General features: G+C 50.0%; 6 protein-coding genes across 6 annotated transcripts; 3 read left to right on the forward strand and 3 right to left on the reverse strand.

Moving 5' to 3' along the window:
- Positions 1-314: 314 nt before the first annotated feature.
- Positions 315-1,225, reverse strand: PUP1 (proteasome core particle subunit beta 2; the record flags this gene model as incomplete). Its single annotated transcript, XM_044818915.1, has 2 exons — positions 315-1,001; positions 1,100-1,225. The coding sequence occupies 2 exons, from the start codon at positions 1,223-1,225 to the stop codon at positions 315-317; spliced, it is 813 nt and encodes a 270-aa protein (XP_044686617.1).
- A 705-nt stretch (positions 1,226-1,930) lies between these two features.
- Positions 1,931-6,587, forward strand: J7337_001173 (uncharacterized protein; the record flags this gene model as incomplete). The annotated part of the gene is made up of 3 exons (XM_044818916.1): positions 1,931-2,032; positions 2,132-2,786; positions 2,839-6,587. The coding sequence occupies 3 exons, from the start codon at positions 1,931-1,933 to the stop codon at positions 6,585-6,587; spliced, it is 4,506 nt and encodes a 1,501-aa protein (XP_044686618.1).
- Positions 6,588-8,434: 1,847 nt separating this feature from the next.
- Positions 8,435-9,634, forward strand: J7337_001174 (uncharacterized protein; the record flags this gene model as incomplete). Its single annotated transcript, XM_044818917.1, has 2 exons — positions 8,435-8,500; positions 8,555-9,634. The coding sequence occupies 2 exons, from the start codon at positions 8,435-8,437 to the stop codon at positions 9,632-9,634; spliced, it is 1,146 nt and encodes a 381-aa protein (XP_044686619.1).
- A 268-nt stretch (positions 9,635-9,902) lies between these two features.
- Positions 9,903-11,441, reverse strand: J7337_001175 (uncharacterized protein; the record flags this gene model as incomplete). Its single annotated transcript, XM_044818918.1, has 3 exons — positions 9,903-10,998; positions 11,224-11,322; positions 11,392-11,441. 3 exons carry the CDS (start codon positions 11,439-11,441, stop codon positions 9,903-9,905), a joined length of 1,245 nt encoding a protein of 414 aa, XP_044686620.1.
- Positions 11,442-11,782: 341 nt separating this feature from the next.
- On the forward strand, positions 11,783-14,853 carry J7337_001176 (uncharacterized protein; the record flags this gene model as incomplete). Its single annotated transcript, XM_044818919.1, has 3 exons — positions 11,783-12,632; positions 12,686-13,114; positions 13,166-14,853. The coding sequence occupies 3 exons, from the start codon at positions 11,783-11,785 to the stop codon at positions 14,851-14,853; spliced, it is 2,967 nt and encodes a 988-aa protein (XP_044686621.1).
- A 187-nt stretch (positions 14,854-15,040) lies between these two features.
- On the reverse strand, positions 15,041-17,557 carry J7337_001177 (uncharacterized protein; the record flags this gene model as incomplete). Its single annotated transcript, XM_044818920.1, has 1 exon — positions 15,041-17,557. One exon carries the CDS (start codon positions 17,555-17,557, stop codon positions 15,041-15,043), a length of 2,517 nt encoding a protein of 838 aa, XP_044686622.1.
- Positions 17,558-19,153: the final 1,596 nt, after the last annotated feature.

Consider the following 19,153-nt stretch of genomic DNA (forward strand, 5'->3'; position numbering starts at 1 on the left):
CAAAGACACTGCTATAGTACGGTGGTTGTCTATTCTATTCAACACATTCTTGGACACGTCTTGGACACTGCATCCCATATCCAAGAGCTAGGGAAAAGCAGCAGAGGCACTCAAGTTAGACAAAAACTTGCCTTTTCCTTTTTGAAAATTAATTGCATTCGAAATATTGTATTGAGCTGTACTGGGCATCATCAGTCACAACTCCGCCTGCTACAGATAAAGGCCTGTTCAGTGATCCCGTATGCAGTATACTGGGATTGCGTGTTGTTACATGCCGCGGCCTACCTCATCTAAAGTTCTGATGGGATCTCTATTTAGCTGTCAACGTCCATTTTCTCCTCCACGGGTACGTCTTCCACGCTAATATATCGCTTGATCTCGTCCCTCTTGATGATCTTTTCGTTCAGCACCGCCGTCGTGCCCTTGGGGAAACGGTAACTCTGAAGCTTGGGATCCTTCTCGTTGGGCTTGATGTAGTTTCTCTTGAGTGTTGTCTTGTCCTTGGTGATGATCGCCACGTCCACGTTTGAGCCCGAGCCCAGATCGTTCCAGACACCAGCAAGAATGGCGTCGCTCGCCAGCTTCACGGCCTCCTCCTGGTTAAGATCGGGCTTCCACTGCGTCTCAAACACACTCATAGCTGCCAAGCTACCACTGCCCATGGTAACGTAGGGAAGCTTATCTGTGCTGCCGTGAGCGTGGACAGTGAAGAGGTGGGTGCCAGTAGGGTCGACGCCAGCAACAACCAGGTAGGCACCGATGTGGCCCTGGTAGCGGAAGAGGTGCTGCTTCAGGAGGGTCATGCAGGTGACAACGCGGGGCTTGCGACCTGTGGATAGGGAGTGCAGCTCGAGTTGAGAAGAGATGAGGGCGGTGGTGAACTCTGTGTCAGCGGCGGTACCGGCACCAGCGCACCAGATCTGAGGCGAGATGTAGTGAAGCTTCTCGCAGTTCTTGTCGGCGACAATGGGACCGGATGTGGCTCGAGTATCGGCAGCAATCTAATGGAAAGGTTGTCAACGTTGAGCTCTTGGTGGGATGGCGGTAGCTCCATTTAGTGACCGAAGACCGGCGCTCGAGACAGCAAGGTATCACTTACCACAACACCACCATCAAATATGCATCCAACAATAGTCGTTCCAGTGCTGGTGGCCTTGGGAAGAGGGACTCCGCGGGCGTGGAGAGCCGCATTGCGGTTGTAGTTTGAGAAGTCGAAGCCTGGCATATTGAGCGACCCGTGATGCCCCGGTTGAAATATCAAGATAGTTGATTTGCTCGAGTGTCCGTAGGATAATGCGGTATCTTGAAAAATGGTAAGATCGCTCGGGGTATCTTTTGCGATGGGGGATGTTGCTAGTCTTTGACAATTGCTAGACGAGTTGAGGTTAACAAGGCAGAGCTGATGACGAGGCTAAAAGCTGCCTCCAACAGTTGAGCTTCACTGAGCACCTAAGGTACAGCAGCATACAGCGGCGCGCTCTGATTGGTCAAACCTGATAGGCACGACAGGCAGACCACGCCTGGGCTGGAGCAGTACCTACTACTTACCTTACCTAACTTGGTAGTAACCAGTGGCTCAAACTTTAACACGTGAGGAGAACCTAAGTCTGGCAAGAGCATATCAAAGTCAATGAGTTATTTGGGCAGTTCCGACTTGATATGAAGCTTCGTATCTAATCTAAGCTCAAAACATTCCCAGCTCTTAGAGGTGTCATCTACGGAGTAAAATCATTCGCAACTGAATTTCTACATGAGTCTCCTGCGCCTCTAGGTGCATCAATCGGGCCAATCACTATCTGGCAAAGCACGTCCCCCAGCCTACCACTGCCTGGGCCAAAGCTCCCCCCGGTCGCCCCAGTCCACTCCTATGCTGAAGGCAAATTTATGAACTTCAGGTCCTCTCTCCAAGGCCGGCTACTCTGCTACAGTCATGGCTTTCAGCTTTGGCAATTCAGGAAACGCTATGCTCGGGAGTACGGCAGGAGCAGGAGGACTGACTACAGGCCCTGATCTGGAGACGATTCAGACAGAGGTGAGTGCGCTATTCTTCTAACTTGATGGTTTCGTTTCATGGCCTTGTTTGTTTTGTTGACTTCATGGACGTGATGCTAACCGCTCCCAATCTGTACAGGATCTTGGCTTTCTCTCTATCGCTGGCGACGCCAAGGTTCGCCTTACATCCGCGTGGCCATCTCTTCCATCTTCTACCGCGTCGCTTCTCAGCGTCGCTTCGCGCAAAGGTCTTGTCGCTGCGGCTGGACCCGACCAAGTTGTCATCGCCACAACCGAATCGGTGCGAAAAGCCTTCGAAAAGCCCAAAGATGGCGACTTGGATATTCGCGAGTTTGAGCCTCAGCTCAAGATCCCTATGCCGATGCGAGTTTCGCAATTATCATTTACTGCGGATGAAAACTATTTAATCCTTTCCGCCGAATCTGGCGGCGGCTTGGCTGTGTATGAGGTTCAGAGTCTATTATCGGGATCAACAAACTCGGCTTTCGAGCTGTCAACGAACGGTGAAACCCTGAGAGCTATGATCCCGAACCCTACCCCTGAGAAGGCGGAGCTTTGTGCTATCGTTACGAATAACGGGAATCTTCACATGGCAAACCTGAAAGAACGGCAAATCAGCAGCGTTCTTAAAAACCAAGTCAGTTGTGCCAGCTGGAGCTCCAAAGGCAAGCAGCTATGCGCCGGTCTGGGTGATGGCACAATTTTCCAGATGACCCCAGAAGGAGAAGGGAAAGGAGAAGTACCTAAGCCGCCAAGCGTAGGTGACTTTCATGGTATGTAACTGCAAGCTTTCATTTAATGTCAAATTGGCTAAAATCATCTCAGTATCGTCTCTTACCTGGCTCGAGAACCACCTGTTCTTGTCCATCCATACTTCAAATAACGAATCGCCGCCGACCTCTATCTACCATGTCATTACGCGCCAACCACCATCATCTTTCAGCTTTCAGAAGCTTACCGATCCTGTCGAGCCGTATGGATCAGACAAGACACCACATCACTCGATTCTGCGACTCCGAGAATTTCCACCAGCTCTCCAAGATATGCTCATTGTTGCTTCCACAGCAGCCTCGGAAATGGGCGTTTTGAGCCGTTCCAAGACACCTTTAGTTACGGACAAGCCTGCAGATGCTATCACCGGAGTGTTCACGACGACAGAGTTCTTGGATGATTCCAAGAGACCGACATTACCAATGACTGACTCCATGGATGATTCCACACCGATTGGTGTAGCCCTCGATCTTTCCGGCAAGGACAAGGTTTACAAACCCATTCCATCTGACGTCGAATTGGAAGAATCGCCAGGCCCACTACCTGGGTTTTGGGTACTCACACATGAGGGCGTTCTTTGCGCTTGGTGGGTAGTCTATAACGACTCTATCAGGCAGGGCACCTCGTATCCTCACTTGGCTGCGGTTGAGGGCACATTAGCGCCGACACCAACTGCAGCAACCCAAGCCGGTCCTGCGGCTCTAGCATCACCCTTTTCTAATCCTACCCCTTCCGCGTTTGGCTCGGCTTCGCAGCTTGGACAGAAGTCATCTCCATGGGGTGGTGCTAACGCTGGTTCTGCTGCCCCTAGCACAGGGGGTGCCGTATTTGGTTCAAGCGGCTTCAGCAATACCGCAGCCACCTCTGCTCCGGCATTCGGCAAACCTAGTTCCATCGGCTTTGGGCAATCGTCTCAGCTAGGTGCGAAGAGCTCTCCTTGGGCATCGGCATCAGGTGGAGCATCAGCTGCTACTCCTGCTTTTGGACAGTCGGGATTTTCGAGCTTCGCAAACAACAGCAATACCAGTCCTTTTGGCAAGGCGGCGTCCAATTCTCCATCAAGTGCTCCATCATCCGGGGGCTTTGCTGGCTTCGCCAGCAAGAGTGGTTTTGCTTCTGTGAATAACAATAATAGTGGTAGCGTATTTGGCAGCGGTAGTCAACCCACTGCCAGTCCTTTCGGATCCACCTCAAATACTGAAACAGCTTTCCCGGCCAAATCTGAACAATCTTCTAGCAGTCCTTTTGGGTCTACCCCTTTCAAGCTCCAGAGCTCCTTCAAGCCTGATGGATCTGCCAAGGACGACGCAGCTAAACCCAGCGGTTCTTTGTTTGGTAGCAACTTTGGATCAGCCCTTACTGATGCGACTAACAAACCCGAAGTTACGACGCCTACACCCAGGGATGAGGAAATGGACACCGCGGGAGCAACGGAGGAGACCCCCCAAGCTAAAACCAAGGACTCGCTATTCCCTGCGCAACAAAGTCCCGAGTCCACAACTCCGACTACAACACCTGCGCCATCTAAGTTCGGGTTTGCAACATCGCCAGCCCCCCAGACATCAACTTTTGGACAGCCATCCAAGTTTAGCTCCACTGGTGGTGGGCTTTTTGGAAACAAGCCGGAGACACCGAAACCCAGTGGCGGTCTTTTTGGATCTCCCTCGAGTACCCCTAAGCCCAGCCCAGGGCTGTTTAGTTTGACTTCTGCGACACCCAAGGCTGGTGGAACCCTTTTCGGATCGCAACAGAACACACCAAAGGCCAGTATTTTTGGAGGACAGCAGCAGCCAAGCGGTTACACAGGAATCTTTGGCCAGAAGTCGGAGTTCGTTAAGACTAGGAGCCCTGAGGCCAAGAATCCTGAAGTCAAGGTAGAAGAAGATGACGCCCCGCTGCCTCCGGACACAACCAGCAAGGCCAGCTTTGCTGTTGGTGAATCGTCTTCCTCATCGGCGGCATCCAAGGCTGAAGCCGCCCCTCTGCCCCCAGACTTCATTCCCAAGCCTAAATCTTCCTCGTCTGCTGCTAAAGCGGCTGAGGCCTCTGATGCCCCATTGCCGCCAGACTTTGTTAATGTGTCCAAACCGACAGACAAGGAATCGGCTGCCTCTGCTGCCCCCCTGCCGTCTGAATCCATCGCTTCTGCAAAACCAAGATCCGTTTTTGACAAACCAGACGGTACTCCAAAGGCGCCTTCGAGCCTTTTCCCCGCCGTCGCCGGACCGCCCTCGGACGATAGTGATGACCTGGATGACGAAGACGATGACGAAGAGGAAGACGATGATGGAGAGGAAGGAGAAGAAGAAGATGATGATGATGGCGGGTCTGAGGGCAGTGGTATCGATGTTGCCAAGGATCTGAGCCCAACAGTCAGCAACCTAACTCCCGGATATACACCTCAAAGCTCATTTGGTGGACCTGGCGGGCATGCTCTTGGAAGCCCCCGAACAAATCAAGAAGGCTCACGACCTTTGTTTGGCGAACTCAGCCGCAACGCCCCCGTGTTTCCGCGACCTAACGCGACCAGTCCCCGCTCTCCCAGTCCGGTTCGAGGGGCAGTGCCGAATAGGGTCCTAAGGTCAGAGAACATGAGATCTGTGAGTGCCCCAGGAATTGCCTCGCATCTCCTAGGACATAGGCAGTCACAGATGGGTGCTTCCATAACCAGCAGAGACGCTGGCTCGTCAGAAGACCCATTTGTAGCCCAGCATCGTAAATTTAAGGCCAAGCAGGAGGCTGCAGAAACTCAGCCATTAGTTGACGAGGATGACGACGAGGTTCAGAAGCTTCTAGCATCAGAAGTGGAAGGAAGTTTGACCCTGGATGAGTTCATTGCCCATTCAAACGTCGCTCCGCCTGCTAAGGAAAGTATCCCAAGCCAAGTCGAAGCAGTCTATCGCGATATCAATTCGATGATTGATACACTTGGTCTCAATGCGCGAACTATCAAGTCATTCATCAAGGGCCACACGGAGAACTGCAAGCAGGGTGGACGCAGTAAAGAGGATCTTGGTGACCCCGAAGACTGGGTTCTTTGCGAGATTGATGAGTTGGGAAACATCTTGGACAATGAACTGTACAATGATCTTGAGGACGGGCGAGTTCGTGACTTGGACGCTAAACTCGATGCTTGTCACGAACTTTCCAGGGATATGCATCGCCTTCGAGCTAAGCAGGAGGACTTGAAACAAATTCTTATGATCAGAACCGACCCTGACCAGGCTGAAGTAACACGATCTATGCCTCTGAGTGCGGAGCAAGCAACACAGCAGAACGAACTGCGACGCGAGTTCGCCAAGTTCTCGAAGCTCTTGGCTGATGCAGAAGAATCCTTAACGCTGCTCAAGACAAGAATTGCATCCGCCTCTGGCGCCTCAGGCAAAGGCAAGGCAAACGTTCCTACGGTTGAGGCGGTGATACGTACTATTGGGAAGATGACGGCGATGGTTGAGAAGCGCAGCGGGGATATCGACGTTCTCGAAAACCAGCTGCGCAAGGTCAATCTCAACTCTATAAGCCGGGAAGGGTCTCCTATGGTGACACCACAGGGAAGGAGGAGCATCATGTTCTCGCCCGAAGGAACGCCCGTTAGAAATCTGCGCCATAGTTTTGCGGGCAGCATGTCTCTGGGTGCATCTGTTCGAGCCACCCCCCCACGCAAGAAACTTAGTGGCTTCAGTCGAGAGGAGAAGGGTGATTTAATGGAAAAGAGAACACGACGGCAAGCGGTATTGGGCAAGCTGAAGAGCAGCGTCGAGAAGAGAGGTGTCAGTGTTTGGAATATGGAGGATATCGAATAATCATGGACAATGAAACAAGATGGACATTATCACGGCGAAACAAGACAGAACATGGTGATGAATCGGGCATGGAGCAACCAAGCAACTGTATCTTAGATTTTAAATAGTGTATCAATTGGTCATACCAACTACCCGGAAAGCTAATGTATCCCACCCCCCCCCCCCCCCCCTTCTGCGATCTGTTTTCCCTTTTTGATCATGATAGTGCTCTGTAACTAGTTCCATTGTGAGAATTGTAATTCCAGCTCAATAAAGCCATTTTGTCCTCACTATTACGACCAATTGATTTCCCTGAGGAAAAAAAAAAACACAAACATCATTGTACTCCTCGGGTATCCTCAAACGTTGAATTTCAAGAAGACGCTTGTTGTGCAAGCATTGAACTAGTGGTCAACCCGCTCAGGCTGCTGGAGCAGGCGGAGCAGCAGACCGTGGGATGGCAGACTTGGGGTCGGTGGCTGGAGTATTGTTGGAGATATCGCGAGGAATGTTTGATGGGTTAGAGTGAACCCGGCAATGTTCCTTGTTCTTGTGCTCGGGGTGAGGTCGAGGAGTGTAGCTAAGGGGCCACGGTTAGGTAATGGGAGTCTTCAATGAGGATCGAATCGACATACTTAACGAAGGAGAGCATCCTGAAATGTTGCTGGTGTTGCCGCGTATAAGTGGTGGATTTTGTTGACTGTGCTTTAAAGTATTTCTCAACTACAACTGTTTGCTTTATGGTTATGATACTAACAATGATGAATTGGAGAAAAGGTGGGAAGCCAACGAGTATTATATAGCTGATATCATCTCTGATCAAATCAACTTACATACATTGTATTACAAAGGATTGGTTGGCCGGACCGGTTGTGCTCTGGTGACTGACTGAAAGGACTTTGAATTGCACGTGTGACCGGCATCAACTTTGAGGACAGAGCAGGGGTTCGCCAAGGACTTTGAGTTTGACTGGAGGACATGGGCACAATACTGACGTCGTACGGGTTGCCCGGACAGGGAAGTGATGGGATCTCTCAGCGGGGGTAGAGCGTGCGCATGACCCCTGGAACGAGGAGAATGAAGTGCGCTGCAGCTGGTCTAGGGGATGATCCTAGTGTGTATGTATTGTTTATGATGACTTGGGGATGGCAATCTGGCGATGGACGACGACTGATTGGGTGCGCTGAAATGGCCAGAGGCCGGCCCGGTGAATGAGTCTGTTCTATGAACTATTCCCGACTACGGAGTAGCAGGGGCACAATCTCGGCATCCTAGACAAGAGGCAAAAGAGTCTTTGTCGAGAGACTCGTCTTATAAGTGAACTTTCAAGGGGGCTGGCTATGTCTGGTTGATGCGGCGTAAATGATCCGAAGTCGCTCATCATCAGATCAGGGTTATGGTTTTACGAGATAAGGGCTCATGAGTATTTACATGCTCTCAATAACAATTGAGGTGCCCTTCCTCATGAAAGAATCCAACGCAGGCTGCCCTCATGCAAAACCACCTCGACTGACATTGTCACTGTTATCAGACCATGATCTTATAACCTTAGGTACGTACCTACTCCGGCTCATCATAAGTGGGGCCCGTGGTCTACCCACCGAAGCATCCACATGGGTCGGGCACGGTCGGCGGTCTCGGAGACGAGTGGGGAAATCTACGCCGCCTCTTTCTGCAGGCAAGATTGGCAGTCCCCACTAAACCTTCACCTTGGATGATCCACATTCTTCACCTTCCACTCACCGAATCTTCACCTCGGAGGGGCTTCAAAAAATTATTGTCTGCTTCGTTCAACACTGACGTCCAAACGTTTATACAACCACCACGCCTACTCACCAGCCTGTAAATACATAATACCCACTACCGCAATGGCAACCGCACAGCAGGCTGCGTGGAGAAAAGCTCCTACTGCAGAGGAAATTGCCAATCGTCAGGTAAACTTCAATTGAGCAATGCTAAATGCACTGTAACCTAACTTTTGCGCCCAGACTGTTGGCATTAACAAGGAAACCGTCACAAACATCACCTCGACTGATTACCCAGGCCATCACCCTGGCGAAGATCTCGCGTTCACGCTCGATCGTTTCCGCGATGCGTTTTCCGTAAAATTTCATCAGAACGATCAGTTCCTCGCCTCTTTCTCTCTTGTCGGACTCGACGCTTCGCTCGCAAACGCTTTTCGACGTATTCTACTTTCCGAGATCCCCACCCTCGCTATCGAGAACGTTTATATCGAAAACAACACCTCTGTCATTCAAGACGAGGTTCTCGCGCATCGTCTTGGACTCATCCCATTCAAGGGTGGTCGTGAGGGTCTGCACAACTTCCTCAAGTGGCACAAGAAGCCAGAGGCTGGCGAGGATCCTTATGCCGGCTGTTTTGACTGGAACACGGTCCGCCTCGAGCTTAACGTGACATGCACCGTCAATGAGGACGCTTCGCCCGCTGAGAACGACCCTCTCAAAGCTTACCATAACGCCCACGTTTATGCGCGCGACATCGTCTTCGTTCCTACTGGCAAGCAGGTCGAGTACTTCAGCGGCGAGGACGCCATTGTGCCCACGAACCCAGACATCTTGATTGCCAAGCTACGACCCCGACAGACCATTAATCTCGCCATGCATATGCACAAGGGAATTGGATCCGATCACGCCAAGTTCTCTCCTGTCGCAACAGCCTCGTACCGTCTGCTACCTACCATTACCATTACCAAGCCTATCCTGGGCGCTGATGCCGAAAAATTTGCCAAGTGCTTCCCCAAGGGTGTCATCGGCCTCGAAAAGGTTACGGCTAAGGAAGCTGCTCAGGCTGGTAGCGGTTATGAGGGCCAGGAGGGCGAGACTAAGGCCGTGGTTGTTGATGCGATGAAGGACACTGTCAGCCGAGAGGCTCTACGACACAAGGAGTTTGAGGGCAAGGTCAAACTTGGCCGAAGGCGAGATCATTTCATCTTCTCCATCGAGAGCACAGGGCAATGGGATAGCGATGAGCTTTTTCTCGAGTCAGTTAAGCACCTCAAGCTTAAGTGCAAGAAGCTTGAGCAGCAAGTTATCAACATGGCGAGGTAGCCTACTACATCATAAAGAGATTTTGGGTCTTGTTTGGCGCAGTATCATAATTTTTGGGTTGATTTGTTTTCTGCGGTCTCTACGGTTAGATAAAAAGGAATGATACCATGACCACATCATAATATTTGTCACCCGTTTCCTCTCTGCTCCCTAAAAGGATACTCATCTAGTACTTTTTGAGTCGTCATCATGTACCTCTCATTCATTAATTCAACGCCTAAAGATGCCCAAAAGCCTGAACGCCCTTTGCTGACCACTTGGTCGAGAATCAAGAACTTGTCTTAAACTTGAAGTAAAAGTTGAATTCAAGGGGAAACGCTGGATCAGTGACAACAACCTGCTGTCCATCTTCGAGTCCAAGCTCTGTGAGGGACTTACTCAGGTTCGGGCGTGTCTGCTCCTCCAAGCCTGGAGGAAATTGCATGTATAGAGTCTTTCCTTCAGCACGGATCGATGGCTTCTTTAATTGCGCCTCGGGGCGAATCGCGAATGAATCGATCAACTCCTGCAGTGAGGAGTTGGGGTTGACTTCAAGAGGGCGAGCCTGGCGTCCACAGACAGGGCAGTCGTCTTTCTTCTCATGCTTGAAGGTGTATGTATAGATGCTATCATTGCCAGAGTACATCATATAGTTTGTGTCGAATCCAAGACAAGGGGCGGAGGTTGTCGCGATTTTAAAAGCTTCGTTACAGCATGCAGCGGCGATGATAGCATTGGTGGATGCAATCGCCGGAATGATGTTCTTGATGGTTCCTTGCGTTAACGAATAGGTGACACCAGGGATGCCAAACTCTTCCGCACGAGTAAGTGCTTTTTGGAACAGCCAGGTTACGTGCTCTGGGTCGTCCTTGTCAAGCTTCGGGAATGGCTTCTCTTGCTCCCAAGCAATAACGTGGGCCCATTCAATGCAGTGCTCGGGTTGTCGTGGGATAGAGGCAATAGTGCACAGAGGAACAGCGGCGCGCGGGGCGTGCATATCCAGCTGGCACTCAATACAGGATGTCATGGATGGGAGGATGACTCGCGCCTGTCCCTTGAAGCCTTCAGTGCCACCATCAATGAGGGGCTTTATCGCATCGGGGTCTTCAGCGTCTTCGGCAATAGAAACAAGCATGGCGTTGATCCAACGGCGGGCCTCGATGCTGTCTAGGCCGCAGATTACAAGCTGGAACTGCTTGTAAAACTCCTCGTCGAAGTCCTGGATACGGTTGTTGTGGGCTGTGATGGAGACGCCCTTGACTCTCTTTTGGACGAAAGCAGCGGCAACCTCTGCTTTGTATTTGCCAACATCATCTTTTCGGAACAAGAACTGGCGGTTGAGGTTGGAAATATCGATGGTATCTAGAGCAAGATGAGCCAGCGATCTTTAATAGAAACGACGATTCACAAACCCATGTCTATTACGTGAATGTTCCTGAATCTGGACATGGCAAGATTCTTTAGAATTTCACATCCTAGGCCTCCTGCGCCGCTGTATCACGGAAGTTAGTGAGCCGGACATTTGAGTCTCTCAAGAGAGACGACTGACATGACACTACACAAATTAGCATGGCTTTGATAGGGTGCTACATGTGTACATCAACACTCACAGAACTTTGAACGTTTCAAACTGCGCCAGAAACTCCGGCGCAGTAGCATCGGGATCGGTATAAGGTCCTGCGTTACGGCGGATTTGGTCGAGATATTTCCTTGCCTTGCGGTCAGTTGTTTGTTTGTGGTTTCAAGAGCTCCAACAGCTCCCAGCTAAAAGGTCTTACCATCGCGCGTCTTCGTAGCCGCCGGCAACTTCCTGAGCAACACTAGCCATACTGAAGATTTCAAGGACTTTGTAGAACAACAACAACAAGCCAAATGAATGTATGAGAAAGTTTGCAGGGGATATGTAAGATCAGAAAGTGGTCCGCAGCTTGGTTACTTAAGGTAAGGCCTTAGCTCTGAGAGGATCCGTGCGTGGGGGAGGCCCGTCATTGCCTGGAGCTGGCTCGGTGATGCTCGGTGAGGGTGGGGTCAAGGTGAGTAATGCTTTCGAGCACCTAAACCTAAGTAAGTAAAACACTGGGCAACAATGTATACCTCTATCGAGCTTTCAAAGTTCAAACAGCATGACATTCGGTGGACAGCTCGTCAGATTAAACTGCACAGACTAGAATGGACGACCTTCTCACTCCTGTGAGCACAACCTACCTCAAACCTCGGGATGAGCCTGAGCCACTTTTCACAGAGGTTAAGCCAGCTTCTACCCAAAAGAAACCAGCCAGCATCAGTGACAAGTCGACGGCTGATGAAATTATCGATGCATTAAAAAGCCAACCAGACTACGATACACTCACTTCGGTACTGAATGTTCTAAATAACCCAAAATCTGCGTCAAGTACCTTCTCATTCTCAACACCGAGTCCCAAAAGTGCATCTATCGTCCATTTGCTGGCCTCGGAGATCGCATCAAATTACTGGACACTTTTACTTGAGGGAAACATCGAAGATGATACAAAGGGCAAAACAGAACTTCCACGAGATGCGGATCTTTTTATCGGCTGTCTACGCAGTCTGACAGGTCTTAACGCTGTCATCACACAACTACGGGTTCTCATTCAAGAGTCACGGCAAGGAGGGAAAGAAAGGAAGAGAGTAGACTTATCAATCAACGCCGGTATTCTGTTGAGTATTCTATCTTCCATTATTGGTAGTGCTCAGTCAATCTCCACGATATGGAGCTCCTCGACCAAAGGAATCTCCAGTGCCGCGCTGCAAAGAGTTCAGAGTCAGAAACTTGCATCAATTCTCTCAAACGGTCAAATTGTGTCAATCGCAGCGGAAGCCTTTGAAGTCATGGGACGCGATTCAGTCGGCGACGAGGTTCACTGGATTGCTGACGGACTAAAATATAGTAGATGGCTGGGAAATGCTATTGTGTCATGGGTTCATTCATCGCCTGAACCCGATGGTATGGCCTTCGCGTGTGAGTTGTTCCAGAAGTCGCTGTCGCTGCAACATTCAGGTAAGGCACATAAGAACTCCATTGACTGCTACTTGCTGATGCTTATGCCTCAGAAAATCTTATCAAAATCGCAATCGATGGACTTCTTCTTTCTAAAAGAAACTCAATTTCTACATTCATCCAACTTGCTCTCAGTCAACATCGAACCTCTAGGAAGGTATTCCATATTTTACTTCAGCACCTCTCGCAGAAATACCTGAATCGTCTGAGCCTGGAAGACACACACCCTGACGACAAGGTTTCTGCCGTTGCTGGGCTTCTCGTGGAAGTCGCATTGAACGACGAAACGAGAAGAGATGTTCTTATCAACTGGTGTGCATCTTCATCAGGTGCTGGTGTTGGCGATGGAGTAGGTATCCGCAGAGCTGTCGTAGCTGCACTCGCACGAGACCGAGAAGCGATCACTACAGTACTGGAGAAAAGTATTGCCCAATTCGGAGATGACCTGTACATGAGACATTCGGCAATGCTTCAGCAAGATGGTAACGACTATCGCCACGCAATTCATCTAGATACTTGCTGACATTTTGTAGCGCACACCCAAATCCTGCTCCTTGCCGCTGGCTACGTACACAGAGTTTCTCCAATGAAATTGACGCTGCTCATGCGAGTAGGCACATACATGAACGCCATCTCCAATCGCATCGGTTCCACACAACCCAGAGCTCAGTTTCTAGGGTTGGTAGTTGGGGAATCGTTGTCTGCTTTGATCGATGATAAGAAGCAGAGGCTCGAGTTCAAGATGGAACAGACAGAAACAGAGGAAGCGCAGCAATTAAAGAGTTTGACCAAGGTCTCTGACCCTGTTGGCCCTATCGACCCTATCCTTTTCGACCACGCAAATGAGACTGTCCCTCAGAAGCGAAAGCCTTCAACGCCAAGCGAGGCTCTTCAAAAGAAGTCCAAGCAAAGGAAGAAGCCTGCTCTTACCGAAGCCAAGCCAAAAGCCATCATCGAGGAGATTGATTCCTCAGAAGAGGACGCCGATCTCGCCCCTTACCCGAAGGACTCTGACCCTGAAGACTCGGATGATGACGCAACACTTGTACAACGCAACAAGCCCAAACCGCCAGTTTACATCAGAGATCTCATATCGTATCTCAGAGACTCTGAGTCATACGACAAACAGGTGCTCGCTTTACAGACGGCTCCAATTCTCATCAGACGCAAGGCCAATTATGGAGCAGAGGTGAGTTTCCACGCTTATGAGTTGGCTGGGCTTTTGGTGGGTATACAAGACAAGTTTGAGATCGAAAATTTCGATGATTTGCGGTTGCACGGTATGGTAGCGCTTGTTGTCTCTCAACCTAAGACTATGGCCCCATGGTTTGCTCGAACTTTCTTCGAGGGCGACTATTCCCTCCAACAACGGACATCAATACTAATCACGTTGGGTCTGTCAGCCCGAGAACTGGCGGGTTTCGAAGTATCTCAGCACCAGTCGGCTGCTGCCTTCCCCTCGAAGCGGCTACCTGAAAAGATGGAGCAACTTTATATCGGCTCAGGAAATGACAGCAGCACCCTACCGTCGTCTCAGCTGAAAGCACTACCATCAACTGCTCTTGAGAATATCTCACAGTTGCTGACATCTTCATTCCTTGCCCCACTTGCTGCAGAAGCAGCCGATGCCAATACAGGCCCTGATGTTTTGAAGCTTCAAAGCTTCACGGCCCGCTACAAGTCCAAGTCTATTTCCAAACCTCGTATGCGTGCTATTCCCAATACGACTGCCGCTTTGCTTGCGACGTCCTTCTTCTCCCCACTCACAGCGCATTTCCAGGTCGCGCTCCGTTCTGCCAAACCAATCATACTCAACCATGCCCTTCTGGCACTCTACCTACAGACGTTAGGCATTGTTGTTCACGCCGCTGGGCCTTCCACACTTTCGCTGCCACAGTTAACTGCGGAGCTATGGGACCTGCTTCTGGGCGTTCGTGTGCATGTTTTTGGCGATCTCGGCGCCATGAAAGGGTGGCTCGTGGCTATGGCGTCCCTGCTGGAAGTGAATGGCGGCGACATGCGTCGACTTTGTGAAACCCAAGGCAGAGAGGTGATGGAGACAAGAGAATGGGTCGCAATGGTGTTCGGGAAGACTAGAGGAGAGGATGGTGGGGAGGAGAATGAGGTCAAAATGCTGGCGGCAGGAGTTCTGATCAGGTTGGGAGAGGCCATCGAAAGGTACCAAGCTTTGCTAATGGGAGACCTGGTCGGATTCCAATAAGCTAAATGCAAGAGCTTGGTCAATGAGGGAAAATTTTGAACATTCTATTCATGGTTTATTATGGTCATATCTTGTATTGCACAATATCGAGCTTTTAACCGATTGTCAATGTAACGGGAAGCCATTTCCAAACGCCAAGGTCATGCGGGGTCATATTCAGAGTTCCCATATACATTCGTGAACGTTTTCAAGGGGTCTCAATAGACTCCATCCTTGTTGTGCTCGCTCTTCGAAGTGGAAGACCCGACAAGTATGTATTCGCGTGGCTGAGATGATCACTTAGGCTCATGGCCATGCGTCGAAGCTCCTCCTTGACATGTTCTGATGAGGCCTGGCCTTCCATAACTTGGGGTGAGGGTGCAGTAGGTGCAGGTGGGAGGGATGGCTGTTGTTGTTGATAAGATCGAGGGAACTCGTCCCGAACTGGTGGCCGATCTAGTTGAGGCTGAAGTGGAGGAGGTTGAAGTTCAGGGGCGGCAAGCGTTTGAGTAAAAGATTCAGGGTCAGTATCGGCGAACTCGCTAAGGGAGTAGGGCCTTTCACTCGGGGTGCTCCCGTCGGTCTGGGAAGATTGGGGTTGTCCCTGGGGATGATACAGGGGAACCTGTGTTTGCTGATAGGACATCTGAGGATCATGTCGCTGGGTGTTATTCAGCGAGAGGTCCGCAATGGCATTTGCAAACTCAGAATCATCAGATACATAGATGGATGGTTCTCGTATACTGCTGGGCATAAGGTAAAGAGAGGCGTGCTTTTCTAGCTGGAAAGGATCAGCCCCTCCTAACTCCGAGCCAGCCAAGGATCCTACGTCCGAGTGTGATGTGGACGGCCTTGTATAGTCGCTCATAGGAATGGGATCAGCTAGACCCATGTCCAAGTCAATGAGACTGCCTGATGACGCTCGGTTGTTGACTGGTGAGGGAACCGCAAGGTCATTGAACTGCGCCGAAGGCTGGATTGGCTCTGTCGGAGGGTGGATCAGGCGGCTGGTACTTGGCCCTTGGTCATCGTTGAACGGAAATCTGAACATTTCCGGGTTTGCTGAGGCGGGAGGGGCCATGGAAGGGAACTTCCAATCTCGTGTTCTGCGGTTGTTGTTCATCATATCTGCCGGGTCACTAAGTGGTGGTTTGTTGTAGGAGACATCTCCAAAGTCATAGTCGGTCGATGCCCTGGGATCTCCAGCTCTAATTGTGTTCAGGTCAACAAACTCGGAGAGATTGCTACCGTCTAGGGACATGTCAAGATCAATCAGGGATTCTCTCACTCCAGGAGACTGAGATGAGTCGTCTCTTAGAGGTAAATCCGACGCAGGAGGCGGGGGTGGAGGGGTGAAATCGGCAACAGGCGGAGGAAACGGACGGCCATAATATGCTCGTGAGTTGTCCTCGTAGTTCGATATCGTATTTGGGTCAAATAGCTTTTCCAGTGGTGCTTTGACGGAAGGAAGGTGAGGTGGCGGACGTCGACGTGATTTCGGTTTTTGGGTTCTAGAAGCATCGTCGAATTCATCCTGCTTGAAGTCAACGTTGGAGCCATAGACATCAAACACAGCTTGAGCGTCGCCAGTTTGGAGCACCTGTTGATCGAACGCAGCGGTTGTGCTGAAGTTCCACTCATCATTGTCCAAGGCCAAGTTAGCGAGGTCAGATGGGCCCTGGGCTCCTCCCGCGGAGAAGAGGGACTTGCGAACACCACCTTGAGCTTCCCACAACTTGTAGCCTCTAACCAAGTGTGCCAAGCTCGAAGCAGGATAAGCATCCTGCGTGTTGAATATGTAACGGTGTCTCTGGATTTGTTCAATTGGTGGGCGTTTCTTAGGGTCATCAACCAAGCAGTACGCCACGAGGTCTTTCAACCCTTGGGAATATCGGTCGCCATCAAGTCGAGGGATGTGTTGTTTGAGGTATGAGCCTAGTCTGTTGAAGTCCATCATGCCTGCAGCTACGCTTGGTGGTAGACCCGATGCAATTTCATAGACCATGGCGCCAAAAGCCCATATATCCACCTCAGTACCATAAGATGCCGCAGGGTCGAACAGTTCCGGGGCCATCCAATGGGGTGTACCAATGACCGTTGAGCGCTTGTCAAATTTGGTTTCAATAACACCAGCAACTCCAAAGTCACAAAGCTGGACGTTTCCTTCCTCCGTGACCAAGATATTGGCACACTTGATGTCTCTATGGATAATACCCTGATCATGAACCCAGTAGACAGCTTCGGCTACTTCGCGCAAAATTGGAATAATCCATTTTTCCTGAAGGCCACCCGGTGAGGTTGGTTTCATGAGGGTAGCCACGCTGCCTCCAGCGCAATATTCTGTAATCATCCACATGGACTGCCCGACAGGAAGAGCATCGATAACATGATTGATGTTCTTGGCGCCACTATTGCTGAGCAGTTGCAGGGCACTGATTTCCTTGAGCAAGTCGCTATATGTATCGGCGAGTTTCGGGTTAACTGTGTCACTCTCTTCAATGTCGATGATTTTGACGGCAACCAGCTGATTCGTTGTTAGAGAGGTGGCCTTGTAGACCCGGCCAAAACTGCCTTTGCCAATGAGCTCTGAAAGTCGATACTGTGGAGGATCCTTTCCGACTTTTGAGCACTGCTCGGCAACCACTTTTTGCATTTTCTTTGCATCTTCAATCGCTTTCTGCTTTGTGGCCGAAAAATCCGGCCCTCTGACTTGAAGCGACGACATAATGATGAATGTTGTGAGGCCTGTCTCGGGTTACTTAGCAGGGGATGTGTAACTAAGCTAAGATCGCTTGAGCTTGTTATGGCTGGTTGGTTTACTTCATGATAGCCTGGGCATGTGATGCATGTGAACGAAGATGGAGATTGCGCTGAGTGCAAGCTAACAGAAAGAAGGGGAAGTTTGATGACTGGAGGCGAGCTTTTTTTTGTTTTCTTCTTTTGTTTTTGGCGATGTCGAAAGCGTTGAAGGAATTGGGTTTGTTGTAACATTCAATGTTGCATATTTGGAAAGGGGGACGCTTTCCCAAGTTACAGGTTACGGTGGTAGCCAATGAGCGGACTTGACAACGCTGTTGTGGGGCAGACGCGATTGGCTCATACGGAAGACAGCCTCAACTCCAATTCCCTTCAATTCGCCCTGTGTTGGCGTTAGCGGCCAATTGCAATCATGATACGATAATGAAACTAGAACTGTTACATTCCCAGTCAGATACAAAAAAATTTATTTTATTTTTTTTTTATTCAGAAGGCCAATTCTTATAGGTAATTTATTATCCTTCAAAATACCCTTCAGTCATGTGCCTGACGTTTGTCCTTATCTCGATTTCTTTCATCGTTATTGCTGAGTCGGTTTCTTCTTCCGCAACACCAAGTGTACCTTGGTCAGGATAAAGCAGTTCGCATTCCGATAGTCATGATATTGAAGATTTCTACATTCCCTTAACACACAATATCTCTTTGCGGTTATATCCATCAATAATTCGGGCAAGACGACTCACTTCAGCAGCCATGGTGTTTCAGACAACCGCCCAGATACAGCACACGTCGCCTATCTCCTCGACTACTGCAACCCCAAAAGCCATAGAGATGCTCCACGACCATGTTTTTTTCCTACATTGTAATCCTTATATGTCCAAATTCGAAGTCATGCCCACTCCGGACCCTCCTCCATCGGTTCCTGACACACTTGAGGTCAAACCTATCGCAGCACCAGACTGTTATTCAGTCACAGACCGGATTCATACCTTGCCAGCAGGGCTCTGGGATTCCGATGTTATTAGTTCATATGAGTTTTTTGACCTGGAAAGCGGTGTGTTTGTGAGAACGCGAGGGCCAATGGGTCTGGTACTTGAGACTGTTTGGAAGATTGAAGAATCTGAGGGTGGAAGCCTGGAGATCGTGGAACAGGTTTCTATTACATGCTCTAGGCTGATCATGGGTATGATAAAAAGCTCATGTGAGGCTGGATGGAAAGGGGTTCATGGAAAGATGCTTGAGAGGATAGCAGAGTCTTCATAAGCGAATGCTTTCAACAATACCCCGAGAACAATAGCTGGACGGTAAAGCCAGGTATGGCTCTGAAATGTGGCGATATCGTACTGGGAGTTGTTTCCTCCCAAGGTCGTGTCTTCAATGTTCACCAACAATGCTGCCAGGCCTCACGGAGCAAGAAAATACCAGAGCTTTTGATAGGGTGTTACTAAACTTGTCCTAAGCTTATACTAAAGTCACCTAAGTTATTTTGTCACTTAATTAGGATCAAGGCCCTGAGTTTTCTTTCCTCCTCTAGCCAGGTACCAAAAGTAGCTCTAAGACCCGA

Source organism: Fusarium musae, chromosome 1, assembly GCF_019915245.1.
Source record: "Fusarium musae strain F31 chromosome 1, whole genome shotgun sequence".
NCBI lineage: Eukaryota > Fungi > Ascomycota > Sordariomycetes > Hypocreales > Nectriaceae > Fusarium > Fusarium musae.